An 11,213-nucleotide genomic window follows, 5' to 3' on the forward strand; every position below is an offset into this window, starting at 1 on the left:
ACTCATTTTGTATCTACTTAATTATTAATATGACTCAAAAGCTTACCATTTTAGTGTAAATTTGTGCTCATTTTGATGTACTTCCAAAGTAGAATAAGTGTAGAGTTTAAAAAAAAAAAATTTTAAAGGATTTTTTGAGTGCCATTCCCTCCCCCGTCCCCGTTTCCTACTTATGGCCGTCCCCCGTCCCGTCCCCATCCCCGTCCCCCGTCACCGTCCCCCGTCCCTTGTGACTATGGTGCCCTTATGACCACCGGTAACGGCATCATGGACATCATCATGGAGAAGAGTTGCCTAGAATTGTTTCAACACCCAAAGTCGACCTTTGTAGAAAAGCCAACCATCACGTATCAAGAAATGGCATGGTCTTGTGGCGTCCAATGCTTGTTCCCACTCAGTACCGATTTCCACGGAATCCGCATACTTGTGCTTCATTTCATCTAGTCTTGTACTAGCAAATTCCATCCATGTGGATTGAATATGAGACACGGTTGCTTTCTTGCTCAAGGCATTGGCCATTGGGTTGGCTTTGCCCGAAAGATACTCGATCATGCCACCGAACTACCAAAAAATATGACTCCAGCGGTGTTGACGGTCACTCCAATTGGCGCTTGGCATCATTTGAAGCCAATGCAAAGCCTGGTGATTTGTGCGAACCTCAAAGTCGCACCCATAAAGAAAATGTTTCCAATGCTTCAAGGACTATCTCACCGCGAGGAGTTTTCTTCTCTGCAGGGATTAGCTTACAGGACATGTAAGCTATTGGATGCCAATTCTATTGCAAGATTGCCCCGATAACGATGTTACATCAATGATCACTTAAAATGGGTCATCCTAGGAGGCTAATGCTCTCAGATAATTCAGCCTTAAGGTCCTTCAAAGCCTGTAAACCCCAAGGGTTATCATAATCCATTGCCTCCGAGTCTTGATGTCTTTAAGCAGATCAATCAAAGCTATCGAGACGTCGGAAAACTTGTCAATGTGGGTGGAATATGCTTGGCAAATACCCACAAATGACCTAGTGTCATATACTATTATGAAATCTCCCAAATAAGGATTTTTGCCACCTTTGTCGGGTCTAATCGGATGCCTTTGACACTAATTATATATCCGAGGTAGTGAACCTCGTATAAATAAAATTCCAATTTCTTCTGATTAACATAAAGCTCATTGCTTTCCAACAATTTCATCACTTTTTCCATGTCAATGTCATGCTGCTCTTTTGTAGCTGAAAAATCAGTATGTCATCCAAAAAGATGAAGACACACTTTCCTATCAAGTCCATGAAAACCCGCATCATTATGCAATTAAACGTAGTTGGGATGTTTATTAATCCAAGAGGCATGACCACGAGCTCGTAGTGGGCCTGCTCGGACAATTCTTACTAATGGTTTCCACTTTTGAGGTTAATTTTTGAAAACATCTTTGCTCCATTCAGTCTCTCTAAGGTGTAATCAATCCGAGGCATAGGGAACTTGCTCTTTATCATTGTAACACGCGGAAGCTCTAAGGGTCTTCTTTCAGCCCTAAACACCACTTAGAACATGCTGATGCAAAAATGCAGACAGAAGGGAGAGTAGAGAGAGAGATAGCTGGAAATTCAGTATATTCATATGGTACAAAAAGGTACCCCTAATCTACAGCCATAGGCTGCCTTACATAAAAGGTGGAATACACCAAAATCTACTCCTAGTACTTGACCCATTCCATAAGGGAATGAATGAATACAACAATGAGAATATGTGCCCTTTTATAGCCCTTTGGACTCCTTGGAGTGCTGGCCGACCAGCAGTCAGCCAGTCGACTGGTCTTGGCCGACTGGTCATATACTCCATATATGCTGCGCCGTCTAGTCTTCTTGCCATGTAATGATGCGTTTTCAGCCGCCTTGCTCTCTGGTACAGCCGACAACTCCTGTAAGCAGCCGATAGCACCCAAGTCCATCTCCAAGTCCAAACTTGCCACCTCAGCACCTTATGCTCCAACTTCTAGTTCTAATGCTCTTTTTCTGGCTGCCCCTTCTGGACTAGCTCCAGAGAATGTCCATGGCATTTCTTGCACATGACAATCGTCAACTTGGTGAGCGCTCCATAATCTATGCAAAGCTAGGAGGATCACACATGGACAAGTCCAAGAAGTTAGTATAGTGGATAAGTTACAAAAGCTAGTGACACCTCGAATTGAACTTATATAGTGGCTAAAGGGCAAGTTGGCTGATAGGGTTGGCTGGTTGGCCAACTGTGCCAACTATGCATGACTAGATACAATGTATCCAAAAGCTATCCACACGGACTGATCCTTGGGTGATCTATTGTCTAGTATCCAGTTGCCCAAAACTATAGTTCATCCCTGTGATCCTCCCGAGAAGGCGACTGGATTGGTAGGACATGTCCACGGGCATCCCTCAATGGGCATGCACATGAGACACACAAAAGTAGCTGGTTGGGCAACTGCACCACTTTGGATAAAAGGAATCAATATAAACCAGCTGGCCACAACTTGGACAAAGACTTGCACCGCTTTGGATAAAAAGAATCAATATAAAGCAGCTGGCCACAACTTGGACAAAGACTTGCACCGCTTTGGATAAAAAGAATCAATATAAAGCAGCTGGCCACAACTTGGAGAAGACTTTCAAAGAAAATTGCTTGGTCTGCTACAAACAGCACAGGGATCTACTAATGGAAAGATCCGGAAAGCACAGGCCTCTGCCATGAATGCAACAACAGAGTTCATTTATTTTCAGTTTTAGTTGTGTTCACGAACATGATCGTTTTTTAAGCACACAATCAAAAATAAAAGGCTTTATGATGGCTGAGTTGTTGATAAGAAGGATGCCAAGATCGAATTGGGGCTTTTGACCTAATCTATCTAGCTCGAAGCCCGAAGGTGTAATAATTATCCAAGCTATTGGGCAACTTGCCCTCACTCTATAAGTGCACATGGTGCACATTATTGAATAGCCCACAAGTTGTTGTTCATCATGAAGTTACACTCCAACTACACAGCCTCCACCTAATCTTCCATCGGCTTCTCTGCAACGACCTTTGGTTCCTAGATATCCATCATCAGTTACCAAGTTGGCTCAACCTAAGCATGAATCTTCTAGGAACCTCAAGAAACGCCTAGGCCATGGGCCACCTTGGACATCATTTTGCCCTCAATGGTGAAACAGCTTGTGATCTGACTCCACTTATGCAGTTGGTTGCATTGCAGTGGTGGCTGAGTCAAGCCATGAAGCTTGTAAAGACAAGTACTTGATTAGAGGTTGTCCCATCTTAAGCAAGTCCACCATCACGCTCAATTGCTGAGGCAAGCTACAAGACTCTACATACGGCACACAGGGGATAGGAATGATGATAGAGATGATAGAGAGCCCTTAATGGTTCTTATACCGATGCTTTGATGTGGTGATACGAACAGACATGCGACATGTTGGGATAGGCATTCTTTGCATCCAAAACACATGATAGTGCATATATTTGAATTCTGCTGTGCACATGTTGGGTGGGATGCCATGGTGGTGAGTTTGGACTGCAGGCACCACATAGATACATTTAGCATTATTATGGACGTTAGAGAGTGCTTACCGGCTGGGTGGGCTCCCGAGCTCAATCTCGAAACAAAGGAAGGTCGTGCTGTGGCATTGCATTTGTGGAAAGGCTTGCACCTTGCAAAACCCAACATTATAGACGTTGGCGCAAAGAAAGGCATGCAGCTTACCGGTATATGCTTGCAAACAGCTGCCGCAAATTTAAAAAGGAAATCTGGCGGCATTTGTTTGGCTATGATTTAGCCATCGATTCCATCCTCCGCTGTTTTTTTTCCCCAAATGACCTTCCAGATTCGAACTCTCCAAACAAATATATATTTTTCAACCAATCAAAATAATGACAACTATTCCGTTTTTGTTTCCCAAATCTCCACTATATGCAGAAAATATATGAGAAATCGTTCCTTTAAAAAAAAGGGCTACTTCAAAATCTCAAGCCACTTTTTCTTAATTCTAGCCACTACAAATATATTAGAATGCCATTTTTTTTTCCCTAGCACTAGTCCCATGGATTGTAGCCTAGAGCTCTACCATTAGGTTAATGTCCCCACCCCTCACACTTCCATGTTGGAATACAATTCCCTTTAAACTTTACCACAAGCTCGTGCCCCAGGCACAATCACGTGAGCCAAAGTACGTAAATAAAACAAACTTCTAGATTTGAAATTGTAATTCCAAAACTTGATTACAAATAGGTTTTCCAGAATGAAACATGTGGCTTTTCCTACATTTGAACTGCCCCAAGATCAAAACTTGCTTGTGTCAAATTTGTAATATGTTTATGTCTCATTTATTATAATGTCATATGTACTATATGAAGATTAGTTTGTCATTCTACTTAGAGAGATAGGAGTATCCATTGACCTCAATGGAGCATTTGGAGTTCTTTAGCAAAATGTGAATCAGGGAGATAAATTTGTCGCCAGATCCATAAATTTGAAGAATGAAAGTTATGAGCTCCCAATTCATCCTATCATAGGCCTTGTTGAGATCTACTTTCATATAGATCCCTTCCCCTCCATTGAATTATATCTAATTTTCTCCCTCCCATAATTGAATTATGGAGTCAAGCATAGATCTCCCTTTGATAAAACCATTATGTTCTATTCTGATTATGTCCTCCATCCATGATCTCAATCTCAAGGCTAAGGCTTTGAGATAGAGATCATAGCTAAGGCTTTAGCTATAATCATGTAAGATACATTGAGCAAGCCAATTGATCTACAATTGCTAAGGGAAGAGGTGTCTCATCCAATAAGCAAAAACTTAACCACACCAAAATGCTTCTTGAACCATGAGCCACAATGGCCAAGCCCACTAAAACAACTCAATGGTAAATCCATCTAGGCGTAGACTTCCCATCTTCCATAACCCTAAGGGCCTTCAAGCTCCTACAAAGGAGTGGTTTATCCAATTGAATCTTTGAAAGGGGCTAATAACCGTTAAGGGGATGGCTCAGTCGTACCTTTTCCAAATTGGCAGTTTCTCTGAGCAAGGTCAAAGGGTTCTTTTGAAGATAGGTCCAAGTAGAATACTTGTCTTCAGACAAAATCTTATTGCTACCTTTTGAAATTGGAATCCCATGTCTTAAGTTCCAAGATGTCCTCCTTGGATCTCTTTGCCTTAAGACAATTTTAAAAACCCTTCCCTCCACCACTTACCCAATTGTACTTTGGTTTTATGGCCTCCTCTATCTCCCATTTTTCCTCGCACAATCTCATCATCTACTTTCATTGCGCCACTTGCCCAATTGTACTTTGGTTTTTAGGCCTCCTCTATCTCCCATTTTCCCTAGCACAGTCTCATCGTCTACATTCATAGCGCCATGCCCTGCTTTTTGTTATTTCTCTCCCCCAAAAAGGAAAGAATCATTCAAACTTATCAATTTTTTCCCTCCAAATGGCTCTAGCACATTTGGAAACAATTTGGAAATAGTAGGAGTCTCCCACATATGACAGAATTCAACCTTTAGGATATCGATCTTAAGAAGAGATGAATTTAGCTTGAAATGAAATTCTCTACTATGAGTGAGGGTTTCTCGAGGCATTAAGAGGATACTGATCTCGGCTTATGTCAGTACATTTCAAGCCGTACATTTTTCCCTGTATATCTAGAAGGAATAGCAAATTAAAGTAATCCCTATCAAGTCTAGCACATGCACTAAGAGATGGGCTTCTCCTCCAAGTGTGTGTCTTCTTGAATCCTTAATTGTTGGCTAAGCTTGTTCCATGTAGACCTTTCTCTCCCTCTAATAGAAGTGTGAGAGGTACCTTCCCTATCCTGTGGGAAAGGACACATGTTCAAATCACCACAAACGATATTGTAACTGCACGGAACATGACCCACTCTCAATGAGGTCCAAAAAAAGTACATCTCAACAATATCTACATTAAATAAGACCAAAACAAAATTGCCAATCATGGCTTGCAAGCAAACACAAAGACCATGTGTTGCATTGTCCACCACATAAACCATAACAAATCAAGTTGAGTCACACTCTCATCGTCTATAAAAACATAATGAGCGTGACGTTGTTCGGCATGGTCCTTCTCAAAACGTGTGTCTCCAGCCATGGTTCTTGCCACTGCTTTGACATACATTGGCAAAACACTTCGCATGAAAATAAAGAATAAAAATTGTTTAGTTTTTGTAAATTCACATGTTTAAGTATATCTGTGTTTTGAAGATCAAACTTGAATGTTCTATTCTTAAAACATATGCACAAAGGTAACCAAACTCACAAACTTGGATCCTCAAGCATTGACCTATTGTAAAACACCGCTAAATCCATATCAAAATAGAGTGACAATAGTCCCAAGCACATCAAAAAACAAACCCAAATAAGTATTCATCAATGTAGCACTGAATAAGGTCAAGATGCTCACTACTCATATCGATTTTGTTCCACATGCTCATAAATATCATCATCCCAATCATGTGAACTGCTAGCCTCCCGTTGGCCTCCTTGTCTGTATGTATGAAGATAGAAGACCCTTGTCAGAGCCCATCAAAGCGCATAAATGACGTGACCTCAACCATGCCTTAAAGTAGAGGAGCTGTGCCACAGCCCCAACTCAAGGAAAACACCACCAGGACAACAGAACAACTCCAAATACCATGCAATGAAAGTAACACTACACTCTAAAACACCATGGATCTCCACACCCTTGAGATACATCTGGCAAATAATGGTATGCCAGCAAATCCATAGGATGCATATGAAGCGCCTCGAATCCATAGGATGCATATGAAGCGCCTCGAAAAGAGGTGCACTCTCCAAGCAGTAAATCGCAGGACAGCATTTTCCCTTTGCAAAATCTTTTATCAAGAGTAACCTCTTTTTAAAGCTAGCTTCAAAGTAAGAAGAAATCACGTCACAAAGAAAAGTATGCATATGACATATTTGTAGAAATTGTAAATAACTAAACACAACAAGCAATAAAAAACCATGACTTACTGTCTATAGATATGATCTCTGCGCATAAGGCCAAACATATTTTTGGTTGTCTTGTTTGCCTCCAATAAACCCAACCAAAAGATTTTGGACTCTATCGGTACATCACACAATGCTAATAAATTCAGCTTCTCCAGTGTTGCTGCAAAGCTATTCACATCCCACTTTAAGGACCACACTTTCGCCCGCCATGCATCACCATGCTTAGGATCTCAATAATGTTAAGGATCTACACAAATGGAAATCATTCTTAATACACTATGTCCAAAATTAATATTGTCTTGAAACACACTTTATTAATCTCAATAGTCATGCAATTCACCATTGCAAAACACACTACAAATTACCTTCCCTATGTGGTCACCATATCTCATGGGCCAATTCCTATATCTCCTTAGCTTCAATGTTTTTCACCTCATCTTCTCCCATGGTCAAGCACACTTGCTCAAGATTTTTGTTCAAGGCTTGAGTAATTTGAACCTTCACATAACATCGAATCTCATCACATAATAATTTACGTTGGATATGATAATTCAATTATGAAGATTGATCAAAACATACTCAAGGTGGATCAAAGCTTGTACAAAACATCATGAATATGAGGGACAAAAACTGGTATATGTAGAAAATTGCTTTGAGACTAACACAAGAAGACACTAATTATGATTAGGCATGAACCAAACTTACATAATCACTTGATCACGACTTGTACCTTATTTAGAGACTCCTCTACCCTATTTTTAGTTGCATGAGTTGCATGAACCATATGCACCAACCATTTGTAGGCTTTACACCAACCACTAGCCTAACAACCACACATTAAATTGGACTAAGGAGTTGGGATTACATTTATCCAACAATCCCCCCTTAAGACCAACTTCTTACAAGAACATGAACCAAGTCTAACATACCTCCTTGACACAATGAGTAAGAGTCCCCTCTTAACAACAACATAGGGTGGACAACTCGTCAAGTTGGAACAACATAAGTCTTGACTCAACCACATACATGATATAATCTAAAAAGCATACTCATCATCTACATCTTTTATACTAAGACTAGAACAAAGATTTGTTTCTTCCTGTTGGTTGAGTTCTTCAACCACATGTGCCTTTGCTAGCTTTTGGTCTTTTTGGTAGCACTTTGAGGATGGATGATTCGCCTTTCCACAATACTCACAAGGATGTTTGGAGAAACAACCCTTAGTAAGATGATTTGTACGACCACAAATAGTACACTTCTTCTTTGCCGATGTCGAAGTAATAGCATATGCATAAGGATCTATCACATCCTTTGTAATCTTCTTGTCTTCTTCTTGCAAAGAATTTATGATACTTTCCAAGGAAGGGACAGGCTCCTTCTCTTTAAGTACCATCACAATTTGCCTAAAGCTTGAAGGTAAGCTTTTAAGCAATATAGCAATAGCATCCTCTTCAGGAACAGGAGACTTAACATAAACCAATTGTGTCATTAAGCTCTTCAACCTATTAATCACAGCTGTTAAATTTTCATTACTCTCCATGGTTAGATCAAAGAGTTGCATCTTCAAACTGATCTTGGAATGCTTTGCCTTTGCACCAAAAGTACGTTCTAGTAATTCCCAAGCTTCCATATCTGACTCAACATTATCAATATAATAAATAAAATCATGTTCTAAAGCAGTAATGATAATACCAAGTGCTTGCTCATCTTTTGTTTGAAGTGCAGCCGTTGTAGCTCTTGTAACTGCAGCAGAAATACCTACTTCATCTTCAGTAAGTGGCTTGACCGTACTCCACAGATTTTTCTTCATGAGGTAGCCCTTCACCTTGATTTGCCAGGTGTATGAAACCCAGTTCCGTTGAATTTGTCGGGGAATTTGGAGCTCATGATGATACAATATGATGCTTGAAGTTGATAACTTGCTCATATAGATGATTTAAGCCCAAATAATAATAATATCATCAATATAAATCAAAATAATAATCACCATGTTGCCGGAGCAAAAGAAGCAGAAAACCGGCGACTGGAAAATGATGCGTACAGCTGCTCCGGTGAACCAAATACTTCAAGATTTGGTATGCTGAATCCTCACATGATAGCCTTGAAGCACCTAAAAGGAATTAGGCTAATTTGTAGAGACGACATCGAATGAATCGAATTAGCAGAAAATGGGTTGTTGTGATGGCGATGAGAAATTTGCGAAGTAGCAATGAAATTGGGCTGTGAGCTGCATTTTAGGACAAGCGTGGGAGCAAAGCAAGAAGGCTATATCAAAATCTTGGAGTATAATCACCTCAAATGCAAGCATGGAAGCAATCTACAGCATACTGTCCAAACAGAGAAAAACTGGCTATGGTGATTAAGAGATAGATTAGGGTTTTTGCTAATAAACTAAACCTAATTGGGTCATGCTCTGATACCAAATGTTGGATATGATAATTCAATTATGAAGATTGATCAAAACATACTCAAGGTGGATCAAAGCTTGTACTAAACATCATGAATATGAGGGACAAAAACTCGTATATGCAGAAAATTGCTTTGAGACTAACACAAGAAGACACTAATTATGATTAGGCATGAACCAAACTTACATAATCACTTGATCACGACTTGTACCTTATTTAGAGACTCCTCTACCCTATTTTTAGTTGCATGAGTTGCATGAACCATATGCATGAGTTGTATGAACCATATGCACCAACCATTTGTAGGCTTTACACCAACCACTAGCCTAACAACCACACATTAAATTGGACTAAGGAGTTGGGATTACATTTATCCAACAATTTAAAGAGAAAAGCATGAGTATTAAGCAAAGCTTAAGCTAACAAATACTCACATTACCTTTGTATTCTTCTTTCTAATCAAAGTAATTAACTTTCTATCTCTCTCTAGAAAATCTTTCATGTAATCATCATGATTGGTAGCACTAATGTTGGCACAGTTTACAATCTCGTCCCACAAGGTTGTGCTTACCAAAGAATGAGTATTCAAGCTTTAAAAAACGGACACAAAAAATTACAATTTGCTCGAGCAAAACACCACATGATCAAGATCTCAAACATAAATTTATAAGCAACTTACTAATTCATCCTTTGCAGGCTTGCCAACTTACATATAGTACACGATGGTGCTTTGCTCTTGTTTGAGAAAATCTTTCTTTGATAGCTTGTGTCCGAGCCATTGTATGATGGTTGCCCTCCCACACATAAAACATCCTACCCTCAAGGATTTGCAACTCTAGTCTACTTCTAACCTCCTCCTTAAACTCCCTATTAATGTCATGCTAAATAGCATCCCATCCACTAGTAATCTCATCATTTATATAGGTAGTCTCTTTTTCACATGTCTAAAGAGAAACTATAAATGCTCCCTTTTTTGACACATATCCCTCTTTTCCAAATGCAATCTTTAGACCAGAAACATCTTCCCTTAAACCCATAACACATGTATAAGGAATAAGTTTGCACAAAGGGATCATAGGACATTGAAAACAACTAAACAATCTAATTTTTTGCATGATGTCCTCACCTTTGTCAATGTAAATCTTATTCTCATCTTTGTTGTCCTCCAATGGAGGCACCTCCGATCTCATCACATAAGGCAAAATCTGTAAAAAAGCATCTTTGCCCGTCCACTCATCCACAATATTTAGAGAGGTACCTGGTAAAGTGCTACCACCTTTTTGTGAGTGCTGCCTACGGTAATATTATCAACAGCCACATGTGAGCTACCCACCAAAGAGTCAGTCAACTGTTTGACTATCAACCTCCTCTCCAGCATCCTGAACACCCTCAAAATTAGTCTCCACCACTCGACTAATTTGGTCCAAGCTAACTGTTACAAGAGACTCCCCTTCCTTTTCAACTTCTTATACCCTTTCTCTCTTGGTACGCTTTCCCCGCCACTAGTGGTGGATTGTTTGCACATCAAAAAAAATACATGACCATTAATCCTTCCAAACACAACCATTAATCTTTCCAAACATAACCATTCAACTATGCATCACCACCAAACATAACCGTTCGACTATGCATCACCACGAAACATGACCATTCATCCTTGCAAACACATGACCATTCATCCTTAAAAACACTATTTGGGCCTTTTTTTAAAATATGTTGAATCAATCTTGCAAGAAGATGACCATCAATCTTATATATTTAAACCATCAACATGACCACCACTTCATTGACACCTATCAAAATAATAACTCATGTG

At 39.8% G+C, this 11,213-nt stretch overlaps 1 protein-coding gene across 4 annotated transcripts in view; it reads right to left on the reverse strand.

Moving 5' to 3' along the window:
- LOC147641595 (putative UDP-3-O-acylglucosamine N-acyltransferase 2, mitochondrial) overlaps positions 1-3,873 on the reverse strand; it is a 39,633-nt gene extending 35,760 nt beyond the window's left edge. For 2 of the 4 annotated variants that reach the window (XM_086792466.1, XM_086792393.1), the window contains exon 1: positions 3,591-3,873. In XM_086792466.1, the coding sequence (XP_086648592.1) occupies positions 3,591-3,777 (187 nt within the window). In that variant the 5' untranslated portion in view covers positions 3,778-3,873. The remainder of the gene's footprint in view (positions 1-3,590) is intronic. The other 2 variants (XM_086792317.1, XM_086792547.1) reach the window with 2 other exon arrangements.
- Between the last annotated feature and the right edge of the window lie 7,340 nt (positions 3,874-11,213).

This window comes from Cibotium barometz, chromosome 1 (assembly GCF_041138505.1).
Source record: "Cibotium barometz isolate CiBa-2024 chromosome 1, ASM4113850v1, whole genome shotgun sequence".
NCBI classification, from domain to species: Eukaryota; Viridiplantae; Streptophyta; class Polypodiopsida; order Cyatheales; family Cibotiaceae; genus Cibotium; species Cibotium barometz.